General features: G+C 45.2%; 2 protein-coding genes across 15 annotated transcripts in view; one reads left to right on the forward strand and one right to left on the reverse strand.

The window, feature by feature from the left end:
* Tax1bp1 (Tax1 binding protein 1) overlaps nt 1-2,960 on the forward strand; it is a 67,575-nt gene extending 64,615 nt beyond the window's left edge. For all 12 annotated transcript variants that reach the window (XM_006982215.4, XM_076566827.1, XM_076566825.1 and 9 more), the window contains 2 exons: nt 1,459-1,541; nt 2,340-2,960. In XM_006982215.4, the coding sequence (XP_006982277.1) occupies nt 1,459-1,541; nt 2,340-2,541 (285 nt within the window). In that variant the 3' untranslated portion in view covers nt 2,542-2,960. The remainder of the gene's footprint in view (nt 1-1,458; nt 1,542-2,339) is intronic.
* Nucleotides 2,961-6,856: 3,896 nt separating this feature from the next.
* The window catches only part of Jazf1 (JAZF zinc finger 1), a 314,694-nt gene continuing 304,793 nt past the window's right edge, over nt 6,857-16,757 (reverse strand). For all 3 annotated transcript variants that reach the window (XM_006982220.4, XM_042273344.2, XM_042273345.2), the window contains exons 4-5: nt 14,632-14,801; nt 6,857-7,165 (exon numbers count right to left, since the gene is read on the reverse strand). In XM_006982220.4, the coding sequence (XP_006982282.1) occupies nt 6,989-7,165; nt 14,632-14,801 (347 nt within the window). In that variant the 3' untranslated portion in view covers nt 6,857-6,988. The remainder of the gene's footprint in view (nt 7,166-14,631; nt 14,802-16,757) is intronic.

Consider the following 16,757-nt stretch of genomic DNA (forward strand, 5'->3'; position numbering starts at 1 on the left):
TTAATAACTTCACTTCCCAGTCCATTCTGCCATTTCCATTGACATGGACTTGGGAATGAAGTAGGATAGAAGACCCTGCCTGCTTTCTTGTTATTTTTAGTTCTTTTTAAGAGAGACAACATTTAGAATTATTTTCTCTTATATCTCAATAGGAAGAAAGTATTGAAAAACAACACTGAATATTTTGTATACTAAGAATGAAATATTTTGCAGAAGCCACTCAGTGTTTTGATGGTGTGCGCCTGTAATCTCAGCACTCAGGGGCAGGAATGGGAAGCTCGCTGCAAGGTCAAGGCCAGCCCCTCTATCCAGCTGTTTCTTGCCCCGTCTTAGAGCAGAGTCAAAGAGCCATTCTCCAGTTGTTCTGTGTGTCAGTCTACTTCCTAGCTATCTGTCATAAAAATGTAATGACAGAAACAGCCCATTTTCTGAATGCATGTATTTCAACTGAAAGGCAGATGTACAGTGTTTTTTACTGGAATTTAGGGTCCCTCTTCTCTGGAAAGCACACTCTTTAGAAGACCCCAGCCCCAGTAAATGAACTGCTCATTCACGAAGTGGTCCTGGAATGACTTCATTATGGTTGTAAACACACTAAGTGGAGATCTGATTGATCGTTTTGAATATTAAATAGTCATTATAGGAACTAGTTGCTTTGAAGACTTTCCATACTTCATGGCTCAAGCTATCCTCTAAATAGGTGATTCCTTATTTCATAAGAAATGGCTGTTTTTCATTTGAACAACCAGAATTCAATATTTCTTATCATTATTGGAGACAGAGACTCACTTTGTAGCCTTGACTGGCCTGGAACTCACTATGTAGACCAGGCTAACCTCAACTCATAAAGATCCCTCTGCTCCTGCCTCCTGAGTGCTCAGGTTAAAGGCCTGTGCACACCACAGCTGGCCTCCCCTAGTCCTTTGGAGACCTTCTTGGTATGCAGCTATGTCTCCATCTCATTGAACCTCCTTCCTCAGCCTCCCGTGTTCTAGGATGACAGGCACGTGCTACCATGGCCAGCCTTAGAAGTCTGCTTTGAAAAGACAAGAATATGTAGATTATTGTCAGCTTATTTATGGCTTAGTGAGTAGAAATTGCTCTTCCTCTTTTCTCTCCTAGTATTTATTTAACAAGCAGGCGGTTAACATGTCTAATAGATTGAGTGTGGCACTTCAGCCTCCACCGTACTGTGCTATTGGCTGACTCATGGCTACTCACAAAACTGTTGAAAGTGGGGGAGTGAAGGGTAGTGAGTTGTATGGGCTGGTACGGTTTGGGTCCCCAAAAGCTGTATTCGAAATTTAAATGTATGTAAAATAAATATGTGTGGAAGTTTAAATAATAGGGCTGAAAATTTAATGGGGTAATTGAGATGTGATATGAGCTCACTTGGTTTAAAGACTTGACACTTGGTTTCACTCTTCTCAAAAGTTGCCCTGCTTTGTTTTGCGGCAGGAAGATGACAATGGGCTGGTCCCTCCTGATCCAGCCAATCAGCATTTACGTGGTCATGGCGCAGGCTTTTGCTTTGATTCCAGGCAAGTTTTTTCCTTTGTAAAATTACATAGAAGTATGTAAGATAAGTGATTCTAAAAAATCGTTTCTGGGAACTTGTTAAAAAATACAGTGCTCAGAGCCTAGCGTACAGAAAGGAAATCCCAGGTAAAGGCTCTAGCTACTCACTGTACCTTGCTTTCTTGGTGATTCAGACATGTGTCATCTTTTGAAGAGCCAGGGGCATAGAAACTTTGAAATAGACACTTTTAAATTCTATGTGTCATGTCTGTGTGTGGGTTTGTTCACTTGAGTTCAGGTGCTTGAAGGGCTGGAAAAGAGCATGAGGTTCCCTGGAGCTGGAGTTCAGGCAGTTGTGAGCCATCCAGAGAGGGTACTAATCTCTGCTCCTCTGCAAGAGTAGCATGCACTCTTACTCATTCAAGCCCCTAAAATTCTTGGCTATTAAACCCAGTAGTCACTGATGGAAAATTATGAGTTGTATTCATTTTTAGAGTTAAGAAAAAAGAAACAAAACCACTCAAGTTGAAAAGTGAAAAAGCATTTTACAGTAAACCTCATTCCACATAATGTCTGATCTGGATAGATTTGGGGTTGTCAATCCAGTTGTGAAACCAGATTTAGTGGTGGCTTTGTAAAAACACATGCTCTCCACAGCACTAAGACTCTGGAAGCATAAAGAGGTTCACTAAACTTAGACGACTTTGAGGATAAGCTGCTCGGTACAGCTGTCAGCTCGATAGAGTACTTGTGTCCACTGACAGGTGCTGTTACAGTGAGAACATACCTAACTCTTCTTCATTTTCTTCTTTCTTTAAAAGCTTTGATGTTCACAAGAAGTGTCCCCTCTGTGAACTGATGTTCCCTCCCAACTACGATCAGAGCAAATTTGAAGAACACGTTGAAAGTCACTGGAAGGTGTGTCCGATGTGCAGCGAGCAGTTCCCTCCTGACTACGACCAGCAGGGCTTTGAAAGGCATGTTCAGACCCATTTTGATCAGAATGTTCTAAACTTCGACTAGCTTTTATTAGGAGTTAGTACAATTTAGCAGTTTAAAAAAAAAACAAAACCTCAAATAGAGACTAAGGAGACTTCAAGGTGTCACTTCCTGTCCCCTCCTCCACACTCTTTTGACTGAGAACTACTCTGGAGTGTGGTGTCGCAAGGGCCAGGGTACAGCTTTGACTACAATAAATACAGTTTTAATCTCTGTTAATCTTGTCTGCTTTAAGAAAAGTTCTTATGTGTTTATATCTCTATTTGTCCTCCAGTTAGAAAAGGTAAATGAAGGACACAGGAATTACTTTAATGTTACTGAACTGAAAATATAAATGTGTAATAGTTGTAGATTATTTAGCATAATCAGAAGATTTACAAATTTCTGTTGATCGTTGTGATTGAGCATGACTACTATTATGTAATAAAAAGCATCTATCATAACAGTTCTGTGAAATAATTCTTTGAATAAGAAAAACCCATAATTTAGTCAATGATAAATCCTATGTAGATTTGGAGCTGCATGTAGAAATGAGATCACAGGCTTGAAGATACCCTTATTTAATATGAGAAACACTGGCTCTAGGAATTAATATAAGGTATATTTTGCTAATTTTGAGATAAAAATTTTAGGTTAATCTGGATGATTATTTTTAAACTATTAAATTTGTATTTATAAGTAGTGAGAGAATGGACCAAGATAAGCCAGGTATCATCTCTTCTCATTAAATGACCTTGCCAGTGGTTTGTGGCATAAAATGACAGACTATGTATCAGTGTCTTTCTCACATTTTTCTGATGAGAATGCAAATTGGAAATAACATTCCTCAGTAAGTGATTAAATAGAATTTACAACCCAAATCCAACTACTGTGTGTCTTAGTTACAGCCCAGCGGTGTGGTGCCCATTCCCATTAAAGAGGACACGTTGTGCAGGGCTCCCATTTCATGACCACATTTGCAATAGGTTTTCACTGGCCTGGTGCCGGGGGCCTTTACTTTTGAACTGTGCTCCTTCCTCTTCTATGATGGGAATGTTAATAACTTCTCATTTGCTGCTTTAGTAGTTACCAAAAGATTGAGACCTGTTCTGAGCAAATTGGGTATTTAAGATGTTAAGTAAATATTCAGAGCTGGTCGTCTTCTGGGCTGCTGTATGTGAACTATGCTATAGACCGTGTTGCTGGTATTTGTAGGAGCAGAATTGGTGTATTATTTGAATCATTTGAAAAGGTATATATGTATATGTTTTAAAATACTTCTATTTTTTACATTTATTTTTACCTTTTGTATTTTATTTGAAAAACTGTTTGAATCTGGGACAAACCTGTGACATTTGGATGCCAGCTGTTAAGCAGTCCTGGGAGGCAGTAAAGCAGTGCATTCTCCTCCTAGCTCCCTGCTAAGTTTTACATAGAGTATACTTGGGCAGGGCTACAGAGATGGCTCAGAGGTTAAAATCACTGGCTATTGGTCCAGAGGACCCGGGTTCAATTCCCAGCACCCATGTCCAGCTCATATCTGTCTGTAGCTCATTTCAGATGATCTGACACCTTCACACAGATATACATGGAAGCAAAACATGAGTGCACATGAAATAACAAGAAATAAATAATTTGAAAAAGAGTGTGCTCAGCAAGGGACCGTGGGGAAGGCTTCCTTAGTAAAGTGCTTGTTCCGCTGCGTTCTGGTCCCAGCACTCGGTGACACACCAGACATGTGCCTGGAAACCCCCGCTGGGGGGGGGGGGCAGTAACTAGAGGTCTAGACAAACCTTGGAGCTCCAGGCTCAGTGAGAGACCACGTCTCGGTGTGGAGAAGTGATTGAGGATGCATGACATTGACTTCTGGCTTCCATATGTACACACTGCAGTTTGTAAGTATGGCCCACGCTAACCTGAAAGTCGTCTGAATATTAAAGTCCTGTCCGTGAAAGAGCTTTAGCCCCAAGCTTATGATAAATTATCATTTATAGAAAAGTAAGCAAAACTTAAGTGACTAAAATCTTTTACATATCTAGATTTTTGCAAAATCATTGGGAGCCTAAGAGAACAGGCACTGGACAGATGTTTTAATTCCCACAGTAAACTTGATGCAGGTTCTCACAGTGGAGCTAATTAAAATAAGGAGCCATGTTTATTTTGGGTCAGAGGCAGTTTATTTTTTTTTTTTTTTTTTTTTTTTTTTTTTTTTTTTTTTTTTTTTTTTGGTTTTTCGAGACAGGGTTTCTCTGTGTAGCTTTGCGCCTTTCCTGGAACTCACTTGGTAGCCCAGGCTGGCCTCGAACTCACAGAGATCCACCTGCCTCTGCCTCCCGAGTGCTGGGATTAAAGGCGTGCGCCACCACCGCCCGGCTGAGGCAGTTTATTTTAATGTGATTTCACGTACATTTATTAAGCAGCTTTTCTTGACAGGAATTTTGAGTAAATTGCCTTCAGTTCTAATACTTTTGTTTCTTTCAAACTTGCTGTGCTCTGTCCCCAACAAAACATATGAAAATATAATTTAAAGCCCAGCTTTCACAGACACAGTACAATCCATTCACTATACACGGTGTAACAAATACCCACCCTTACCTGCTTAGTAATACTGTCACAATGAAGAAGTAGAAACGGTTTGGTTTGATCACTGAAAGAGATTTAACATGCACGACTGTGTTTATGAGTGTGTGGCTGCTGAACTACTGATCCAGCCTGCGGTTTCTCACACTAGAAAGAGCAAAGCTAACTAATAATTGCTGGCCTAAAACTTTTTGGTCAACTGTAGGTAGGTATGGAGTGAGTAGGGCCTTCTTCTGTACCAGCTAGTTGATTCTCAGTTCTGGAGTATCCTTTTAACGTCACGTGGCTAACACTGTATAGTCAGGACCAAGACTGCTTTACAGAACTGAGGCCATTTTTAGTGGGCAGCATCTTTATAAATATTTTTTACAACTTAGGAATGCAGAGGCTTGCCCATCTGTACAGCAGAATTGCCTTTTCACACTGAGGAACTGGGAAGGGAGCACTACTGTATCTCCGTGGGGATGTCAGCAGACGACAGACGTTCTCTGAGAGGGAACCCCTGGAGTTGGCTTTTCCCCAGTGTGTACTGTGTGGAGTTAGCTGTGTCAGAGCAACTTGGACTGCGCATTAGGCAACTGGTAAACTCTTGTGTTTAAAGAATAGCACTTGGGAGAAAAGAACACTCAACACATGATGGTACTGTCGGTGAGAGAAACTTGAGGAATGGTCCCGATGTAGGTCACTCTTAGTGGGGTGTGTTAGTCCCGCGTTGACCACCTGCTGCAAGAAGCACTTCATTGTCAGTAAGGCTTATTTTCAGATCCTGGCGAAGGTTTTCCAAAGCTAAAGAGACGTTTCTAGTGAAAATGCAGACATCTACAGTGCGATGGGAAAGTGCCTTGAAGAGAGTCAACACTGAGCATGAAAGGGGCTCTAGGGGTCGGTCTTAAGGATGGTGTTCCTCTTTGAGACGTGTTTCACTTTTATTTCAGATCGCACCCCCCAGATCTCTTAGGGCAACGGTTGCAAGAATTGGCAACATATAAACACAACATTGTTGGCAATAGAGAACTACAAAGTGCTTTAAAACCTCATCTGTTGATGAGGCTGTAACTAAGTTTCACACACACACAATTTGCACTTAAGTATTTCAAAGTGTTTCTTAACAGATTTCAGGGGAACTATTTCAGACACTGCTCTCTTGGTCCACAGTAACATTAGGTATAAATTCAGTCTCTTGCACCCAGCAGGCACTCAGTGAGTGTGTTGTTAGTGAGTGAACTGAGTCTTTTGCACAAAGATGCCATTTAGAACACTAAAGTGATTGGTAAGTTCAAGGGCAAGAGTTTCAGCTTTGTAAAGGGCAAGATAATCATTAAACAGAACAAAACAAAGCACACCTTTTATGCATGTTATTTAAATATGAAAATACTTTTAGCATATTATGTTAAACATTCTTATTTATATTTCCATTACCTAAAGTCTTTCTACTCACAAATACTAACTCCATTATGTAAGGCATGGTAACCAGTTTGATAATGAAGGTATTATTTTGGTTTTATGTGAGTTGATGTGTTGAAAAGCTTCAATCACATTACAATCTTGCAGAGCATCTCAGTGCCAGCCCCTCCACCCCCAGTTAACACCACTGCAGTGTGATTCAACAGTACGCAACATGCCCTTCCTTGGATTTTGTTTGGGGAAAATGTGCTGAAGAACCTAGAGCTTTCTCGTTTAGCACCTTATATCGAAGTAATGGAAATGGGTGTGATGATTTACATGTGCAAATGTACAAAATCATCAACTCTACAAAGACACATCGTTCCAAAATGACAGAAAAGTTTAAAGCATGCATTTAATCATTTCTCATTAAAGGGTTGCTGAGTGCTCCCCCTGAAAAAGGTGGCTGTTTTCAAAATCAGCAACTGCTGGTGAGGAGTTCTTGGCACAGTTCTGCCCAGCACGTCCGTCACTGCTGCATCTTCCTGATCATCTCCGCTGACACCGGGGGGTGGAAGTTGATTGTGTGGTGCCGCAGGCCCTGAGCGGTCTTATAGCTCTTCCCACACCGACATTTGAAGGGTTTGCGGACGCGGATCTGCGTTCGGTGGCCATTCTTAGCGTGGTACTTTATGCCATTCACATTCTGTGGAGAAGATAAAAAATTACCTGTGAGGAGGCTTGTTACTCTTGTGCAAACCTTGGCATGGGTTAGATTCTAGGAGAGTAGCTACTAGATGGCATCTTGGGATGGCCTTCACGTGGGTCTGTTAGGCCTGGGCTGTATACAGTAGTCTGTGTGAGAGAATTAAGGGTGCACTTCCCTTGGTTTCTTGAAGCCTCGCTTCTCAGGCACTAAAGCTTGCTACTCAGAAGAGAGTTAATTGGAAATCCTATGAATGTTTCGGAATGACCAACAAAATATCTTTCTAAAGAACACAACAAAAATCAGATCGAATATAAGATGTGTAAGTTTTTTATTTGGAAACTCATGGTTTAGGGTCACGCAGCTGTGGTAAGTTTCCTGCCACTTCCCTGGCACACCTTGCCTAGAATCTTGACAGAGTCACAATCTTGACAGTTAGCCCTGCTTGGGCCAAGCTGTGAGTGGACACTGCCGTTATTGATGTACCGCATTGCAAACAGCATGCTTTTAAAATTTAGATTATTCATATAAAGTTGGCCCACGGCTGACAAAATGCTGGTTGGATTTCTTAGCAACAGATAAGAATCAGGATGTTCAGATGAGCAGAATGTTCCAGAAGCCCCACGGGGCTGCTTACTACTGGCCCAGTCTCAGTTGCAGGGAATCACCCTCTTCTGAACCCAGGAGAAACCTTCACTTAGCTCACATAAACACAGACCCACTTGCACACATAATTAATAATAAACAATTTAAAATGTTTCCTGCCCAAGCTGCTTTCAGTCATGGCGTTTCATCATAGCAGTAGTAACCTAACTAAGAAAAGCTGTGGGTGTTACGTTTGGGGTAGGAGGGAGAGAACGACAGTCTGGGAAGAAGACTCCCAGGGACGGGGGCTGTAGAGTACTTGTGTGGCATGCACGAACTTCCGGATTTAGTCCCTAGCACTTTCCAAAAAACTTGAAAAGACTCCTGAATCCAGCGCGCTGAAGTTATCCTCTGGTTCACAAAAGCTAGGAGTTTGTCTCGTCTGCTTGCTAACACCCTGTTTATCAGCTCCGTGGATCTTCAGTGAACCCTAGTCTTTCTGTGGGTGAAGGGTCACAAACATTTCAGGTCTATTTCTGTGACTCTTGTTGGAAGATGGGTGTCTTCAGGTTCCTATTGCTGTCGTGAACACCATGACTGACGCAGCTTGGGGAGGAAAGGGCTTATCTCACTGATAGTTCCATTTAACTGTCAGCATCCAAGCAGCGAAGGCAGGGCCTGGAGGCGGGAGCTGATGCAGAGGCCATGGAGGGGTGCTGCTTACTGGCTTGCTTCAATGGCTTGCTCAGCCTGCTTTCTTATAGAACCCAGGACCACCAGGCCAGGAGTGGCCCCACCCACAATGAGCTGGGCCCTCCCCCATCCATCTCTAATTAAGAAATTGCCCTACACGGTGGCCCACAGCTGGATCTTACGGAGGCATCTTCTAAATTGAGGCTCCCTCCTCTCAGATGACAACAGCTTGTGTCAAGCTGAGGTAAACCAGCCAGCACACTGGTTAAATAAACACACCCCTAAGCCCACTACCACTCCTACCTTGTTAAGGTAGAAGCAAACACACCCCTAAGTCCACTACCACTCCTACCTTGTTAAGGTAGAAGTGAGGAGGCAGAGTAACTGGTAATGCCATCCGGGCTTGGATTTTTATACCCAGTTAGGCCAGAGAGTTGAAGCCAGACAGACATTTAAAGCTTGCCCCCACGAACCCAAAGACAGCCCACCAGGAGTGGGACATGAGTCCGGCAGGCTTTGCTGCCTTTTCCTGAAAAAGGACAAACCTCCCATTCCGGCTTTCCGCTGGGAAGAAGGCAGGCAGCCACGTGTTTGTAAGCATGTTATTTCTCAGGATCGCCGAAGAGCGCAGGCTAGCACCTCAGCTGCTGTGGTTTCCCAGCTCCCAGTATCAGTGGGGAAGCCTTGCCACAGTTCGTGGACAGATGGCCTTCTCTCCGGGTGAGAGAAGGGGTGTGTGCCTGTGGGTATGCAGAGGCCAGACGAGGGCTGTGACGACTGCTCATCATTCTCTGCCTGGCCTTCATTCTCAGCCTGGGGCTAGGATGGCAACCAGCAAGCCGCAGCAGTTTTCCAGGCTGCTCCTTCCTGGCTGTGGCTGCCTGCTGTGGGTGCTAGATCCAGACACAAACGCATGCTCAGCAAATGCTCTCCCCAGCCATCTCCAGCCCTGATTCTGTTTTGACTTTATTCTGTTTTTATTGTGTGTGCTTTTGTGTATGCCACATGGAATTCCAGGTACTTGTGAGCTGCTGATGTGGGTGTCGGGAACTGAAAGGTCATCTGAAGAGCAGGAAGTACTCTTAAGTGCTGTGCCATCTCCAGCCCCAGCTCCAGATTCTTAAAAGCTTTCTTCCACCTAGTCGCTCAGATGTGTAGGCAAGAAGAGCGGCTACGAGTCACTCAAATTTGTGATGACATTACTCTCTTGAGTTTCTGCCCCTCAGAAATATTAACAAAATGCTCAGATCCTCTGGAGTCTCAATTTTGAAAGAACAGGAAGGTTCACACAAAGCAAAATCTAAAAGTTAACACTGGAGGCTTGGTGCTGCCGGATGAGCAAGTCCCATTTTAGGTGAGGGAATGTCTTGTAGGGAATGACTGCCTTCGGGAATTGGAAGGGCGTCAGGTAAGGCAGTCGTATGGTCTGTATTTCCTTAGGTGTCCTCCCAAAGTGCTAGCTACTGCTCAGTTCCAACACAGCTGGTGATCTGGGTACCTTTCCTACTGTGAAGGGCTGGGACTCCCAACAATCTTGACCCTGGGCTAGCTAGGAAGGCAGGCCACACAGGGGCCCAGGAAAGGGCTTAGGTTTGGGGAAATTTGGATCCTACCATTAAGACGTACTGCTCTTATCAGACTAGACTGATGAGTAGAAAAACTACTGTTCCATAGGAGGCCTGAGGCAGACGCTGAGCTGGGCCTCTGTCCTGTTCGATGTTTGGTCTGAGTGTTTCGGCCCAAATCTCTAGTATGTGATGTGCCTGGATAGGGAAACTGAAGTTCAGTCCCTTGAGGTCCTCACTGTTGTAGGTGAAGGGAGTGGGGAGGGTTCTTGGGGAATTTGGTGAGGAGGAAAGGGCACACAGCGGCTGAGGAGAGTGTGGCTCAAGGGCCCATCTGGAGCAGCGGAGGGGATTCTCAACAGCCCCGAGGCCGCACGAGAGGCACGGCTTGTCTCCACAGCACTGGCCACACTGGGGCTAGTCAGGCAAAAGCAGGCCTCTCCCATGGGTCACGTGCTCAGTGCACACGTCCATATGCAGGTGGTGCCAAGGGACTATGGTAGGACAGGCGCCCTGCTCGCATCAAAGGCGGCTCAGGGTTTAGTGTATGTGTGTCAAAGAAGTCACCCATTCATATACAATGTTACCTGAGGAAATTCCTTCATAAATACTTGTGGAGAATAGAATTCTGTGGGCAGAATTTGACTGTTCCCTTACTGTTAGAAGTTTACTATTTGCTACATGAGTGCCTACATTTTAAGAGATATCAGGGGAGACTTCTTGTGGAGGTGAGGGTGGAACCCAGAGCAAGTGTACCACTGAGCCACAGTCTCAGCCTCGGATACATTTCTAAGAGGGAAATTAGGGACTTAACGGAGCACAGTGAAGGCTCTGGTTCTTTACTGCCGAGCCCCAGTCCCTTAGGGATCCAAAGGGTCCATTTGAGCCCCCTAAGTATCAGAACAGACTCATTGTTTCTGTGGGTCTGTCTGCTGCATTATCAACCCAGGGACACCTATGAAGGGACTTTGTTTCGCATTTCCTTTTGTTGTTGTTGTTTGTTTTGTTTTTTTGAGACAGGGTTTCTCTGTGTAGCTTTGTGCCTTTCCTGGAACTCACCCTGTAACCCAGGCTGGCCTCGAACTCACAGAGATCCGCCTGTCTCTGCCTCCCGAGTGCTGGGATTAAAGGCGTGCGCCACCATCGCCTGGCTTCTTTCAAATGTCTTAAGCCACATTTAACCCTCACCACTAGTGTACAACTCAAGGGGGAGAAACTGTGCACTTGGACTTGTTTTTCCACTTTCCAAGGGTGAGGTCGGGGTGAAGTAGGGTGTGGGTCTCTGCTCTTTGGCTCCAAAGCAGAAGAGAGGAAGCTGCACAGAGGTGGGGGAGGGGTCAGTGCCCTTGGCAGGAAGCACTGGGGGTTTGGAAGAACAAAACCAAACAAACCATGCTGCCCTGTCTTGCCAGTGCGTCAGGTGTGGAGAGCCGCAGGCCCCTCTTCTCCGGGTGTGACGCTTTACTTGGTTCTGAGGTTGTCTACCACATCAGGGGCCGTGCTGGGTGCTAGGGGGGCTGTAACAGCAGCTGGCACCTTCAGAGCACTGGGTATGGGGAGAGACCTGTCCAGAGTGGGCACTGGGAGCCTGACAGAGGCAGGAGAATTACAGTAAGAGGTACCGAGAGACAGGAAGTATGGGGCCCAGAAATTCCACCCACTGCATGTCTGCCAAGACTGCTGGGCTGAAAGGCCACATGGCAGACATGCTCTGTCGGCGCTCTGCCTCTGTCTGCATCCTGCCTTCTCTTCAGGGGAGCCAGGTTAGCCCCTCAAGTCAGCTCGACACCTAGCGGCCTGGAGATGGTAGCAGAGAACCTGGAGGCAACACTTCATTGGCCACTCATTTCCCTGTGCACCGTGCAAGTGTGGCCTCTGCCTTCTCTCTAGGAATTGGTGTTCGTTGTTGGAAGATGACACAAGCTGAGACTCACAGCCAGCTCTGAAAACTGCTCTATAGTCTTCCTTGTCAGACTTCCTCTTGGGGACCGCCAGCTCCCAAATAATGACATGGGAACTTATTATTGGTTATCAGAGTTTGGCCTTAGCTTAAGGCTTTCTCCCAAGTAGCTCTTACAGCTCAAATTAACCTGTTTCTATTAGCCTATGTTTTGCCACGTGGGTTTTTACCTCCCTGCTGTACAGTATGTCTGGCTCCCTCTGTGTCTCACTGGCATCCCTTGCATGCCTAGATTCATCCCGAGTTCCTCTCTCTGCCTAGAATCCTGCCTATTCTCTCCTGCCAAGCTATTGGCCACTTCAGCTCTTTATTGAATTAATCACAGTGATACATCTTCACACAGTATAAACAATTATTCTGCAACAACTGCTTACTCATTGCTTGCTTCCTATGCGCACATATATGAAACACACATGTTAATAAACTTAGGTTTGTGTTTCACCTTTATCTTATTACAGCTATTGGGATGGGAGGTATTTTTCCTCCTCTACAGAGTTCTGGGGGGAGCATCCTAAGCCAAGGAAGATGCAGGCACCAGGCCCTCCTGGTTAGGTCTCTTTTCTGAGTCCTAATCTTTATGTGAAGTCTAGGAGCTTAGATGGAGTGAGGAGAACAACATCTGAGCCAGTGTCCAGCGGGAGAACACCTGTCAGAAACTCCCTGCTGGATGCAGTGTAAAATTAAAGTCAATAAACGGTATGGCTGCCCTTATGGATCCTGCCTGATTCCAGAGCACACCAGCAGGTTACGACCCCCCTGGCAGTGCCAGTGTCCCCAAGTACATGGTGAAGATGAACTAAGTCTGTCACAACAGCTCTGCTTGCGCTACAGCCTCGAGGGAAGCTCAGCATCTCGTTGGGAGGAGGGGCCGGGTATCTCTTCTCTGGTGTATCGTCACTGGGCATTCTCGCTCACTTCTCTTACAGACATTAGGACCACTAATCCCACCCTGTCAGCTGTCAGTTAACGGTACCCAAAGCCTTCATCCCCTGCAGTAAGGGTTCCCTAAGTTTGTCCTTGACCTTCAAAGGAGAGAACATTCACGGCTGTCTGTCAATCCAGACATAGACAATTAAAGGAAGAAGCTGCTGGAAACTTAGAGAATAAGAAGACAGAAATGCATGGGGTACAGAATAGGAACAAGGAAAAATGTAGCTAGAGGGAGGGGGAGGAATGCCCCGCCCTCTGGACCAGCGTGAAGGTGGGGCCTGTATCTCCTCCCTTGTCTGTGGTCCCTCAATGCAAGTTATTCCTTGGACTCCTCCTCAACTTGGCTGATGTGCAAGGCTCTGTCCACACGGTGTTCAGACACTGGGGAGGAGGCAGCGAGAAGGGGAGCAGCTGATCGGAGAGTGGGTCGGCACAGGCAGGACAGCCCTGCCGTTCCCTGTCTGCCTCGTCCTGGAAATCCAGACAGGAGGAAGAAGCTTTCTGCAGTGAGCGCTGCCCTCTGGGGCTCCCCACCTCCCTCTGCCCTTTGGGGTGTTGTACTGGGACTGTTAGAGGCCCCCTTTTCTCTGTGCCTCGAAGCTTTGATAGAGAAGCTGCACCTGTGTGGTCTGTGATGTCTTGGCCTGGCCTGAGCAGCCCTCAGGAGGCGGACAGGACTCACATCTCTGTCCTAGGGCTTGACTTCCTGTTTAATGAAGAGCCTCTGGACTAACAGTTCACAGAGAAGGTGAGTGGACCACTTACCTTTCTGATGCCTTCCTGGTTTCTGCTTTTCCATAGCAGAGGTTAAAATACTGAAAATGAATTGTTCCATTAAGTTCAGAGACACAACTTGAAGGGGCGGCGTGAGAAGAGCTCATTCTGCCTACCAATGTTCAAGCCGTGAAAACAGCCAGTGTGTACAGACGGGCAAGGCAGTGTGCTGTCCAGTCTACCAGGCGTGCTTGGGACTTTTCCATTTCTACCACAGTTGAGTTTAAAGAGCTGCTAACACCTGTGGGGACTTCCTGCAGCTACTTCTCCTTGTTGGTTTGTTTTACTGTTTTCTCCTTAGTTTTCTCAGTAGAAAAGTTAGTGCCACCAGCTACCCAGTGAGGACTGTTAGAGACACAGCAGGTCCACAGAGCAGAAGCTCAAGTGAGGGGAAATCAAAGCATTTTCTTCTCCTGATCTTTTATGGGGAAGGGGGAAGGGGGTGAGAACTACCCAGCTGGAAGGCAAACACCCTGCCCTGTTTTCCAGAAGGCTCTGTAAACCGGCTAGAGCTTTTACAGCTTCGGCCACCTGGAAATCTGTCCACTGAAGGAAGTGCTTGGCAAGTTAGGAGGCTGCCACAGTCCTGGCTCTGGTTCTGTGGTGCTGAATGGAAGCGGTCCCTCCAGCATGCTAGGCCCCGGTCTCTCCCTCGGACACTCCAGCTCCTGCGCTGGACATCTGACAGGCCCTTACTAAGAGGGTCCAAGCCATGGGCCTCCTACACAAGATCTCTGCTGTGAACCTCCCACACAAGTCAAAGAAGGAGAGACCCCTGCCAGCCATCCAGAGCCGAAGGCAATGTTCAGCAGAGGACACTGGGCATGTGCACATGAACACAGGAGAGGAGGTGTCTGTTCCTGGCCCACAAGCAGGCTCTCTAGAACAGTGAAGGGCCAACCCTCTCTCAAGTGCTCCTCTGCCAGGCACTTACACCAATGAAGAGGTCTTCCCTTTACCTTGTATCGCTTTTTGCATCCAGGAACTGGACAGGCAAAAGGCTTTTCTTCTCCTCCATTCATGCACATGGAGCTGAGGATTGCTTCAGAGCTGATGGCACTCTCTGTGGTCCAGGACTCATCGCTATCAGACTCCTCGTAGTCCACCTCCTCCTCATCATACTCACTGCCTGTGGAGCAGAAGAAAAGTGCAAGGCCGTCAGAAAGTGTCACCTCCCCACAGACCTGCCCCAGCCACAGCACAGGAGAGTCAGCTCACAAATAAGGAAACAGAGACTTATTACAGTTAGAAAGCTCAGTCTTAGCTTAGGCGTGTTCCTAACCAGTTCTTATAACTTAACCCATATTATTTAATCTACCTTCTGCCATGTTGCGTGTTACCTCATCTCCATATGGCCCATCCTGCTTCCTATCATGTGTCTCACTGGAGACTCCGCCTTTCTTCTTCCCAGAGTTCTCTCTGCCCAGAAGTCCTGCCTATACCTCCTGCCTAGCTATTGGCCATTCAAATTTTTATAAACTGACTTGTATACATCCATACTTGTGTTAATATAGATATGTATGTTACATTTAAAAGGTTGTGTGTTTTCAGAACAAAAAGACCAGACACCAATGAAGACAAGTAGCACAGGCGATCCAGCCTCTCAGATGCCTCTGTTGCAGTTTCCTCAAAATTCTACATCCATAACATCTTCAATGCTGCTAGCTGAGATGGTCCAGCCTCACAGACTACTCCAGCCAAGACTTCAGATAAGCCCTATATTTTCCCACCACATAGAGACTAAACAAAAAATAATTCAGCTAGCTCTCTTAGGACTTGACCATTATCTCAATTGCCTTAGGGTCCCCTAAAGATGCTGTCACCCCCAGACAACAGGAAGCAGTCTAGAGAACACAAAGCCCACATTCCCAAGAAATGGGGTAGGTGGTTTTTGGTGGGTTATGTATGTTTGTCATGTTTAGGGGGTTATGGTCAGGGGGGAAAAAACTAAACAAAAGAGGTTGGATTCAAGGATCTTTTTCTGAAAAGAAAAGGGAGGATATGGAAATGATAGAATAAAAGGGTAGATTATTGAAACTACTTTTAAACTAAAAAAAGCAACTACTAGTCTTAAATATTTTACATTGGTATTGATTTTTATACATTGATACAAATTTCAGGTTAATTTTGTTATACTGTATATATGTTTCTATTCTTGTTTAAGGTATTGTATATATGCAGCTCATTTAACAATGCAATATAAATTTCTAATCCTTGAAAGTTATTATTACAAACTATTTAGGATAATTAAGAAATACAGGTTAGTAGTTAGTCATCTAACAATCAAATTTGTGGCCATGTTAAGTATGTTTTTAAAGTCAAACAGATATATTTTAGATAGATGGTCTTCAAACACTTCAGAGATCTACAGAATATAGCATTTAAGATGTTTTAATAGCATAGTGCTTTTCATGACAGTGAGACACATTTGCTCCTGGTAGCACCAATCTACTTCAAAAAAAAAAATAATAATAATGGGCTGGGCAGTGGTGGTGCACGCCTTCAATCCCAGCACTCGGGAGGCAGAGCCAGGTGGATCTCTGTGAGTTCGAGGCCAGCCTGGTCTACAGAGCAAGATCCAGGACAGGCACCAAAACTACACAGAGAAACCCTGTCTCGAAAACAAAAAACAAAAAACAAACAAACAAACAAAAAAGATGCTGGGCATCTAAGAACCTCCATGTGGAGTTTGCTTTCATTGTGGCATAGTTAGCCACTGGGGAAGAAACTGCCTTTGCCTCAACTGCTGACAGCATGTTGTCCAAATTGGACAAACAGGACACAGAAGGAGACTTGCCAAACTTTGCCAAGCCAAGGCAGAACAGTCCTTCAGAAATTCCTGCTTCACAGAAAAGTTTGTCAGATATTCTAGGCCTGTAGCCTGAAGATAGATGCCCCAATGTTGCAGAGGAACCTTGGGTGACTGTCCAGGCAGCCAAATGTCTCTGACATTTCTATAATTTTGGAAGTTGCTTGCTCTGCACTTCCTGTTTACTCAGGTCATATTTTATCCTTCTTGGGTCTTTGATGGGGTTGAAGAATAGATAATTATAGTTTTACAGTTTCCTTGTTTACCAAATTCATA

This window comes from Peromyscus maniculatus, chromosome 3, assembly GCF_049852395.1.
Source record: "Peromyscus maniculatus bairdii isolate BWxNUB_F1_BW_parent chromosome 3, HU_Pman_BW_mat_3.1, whole genome shotgun sequence".
Lineage (NCBI taxonomy): Eukaryota > Metazoa > Chordata > Mammalia > Rodentia > Cricetidae > Peromyscus > Peromyscus maniculatus.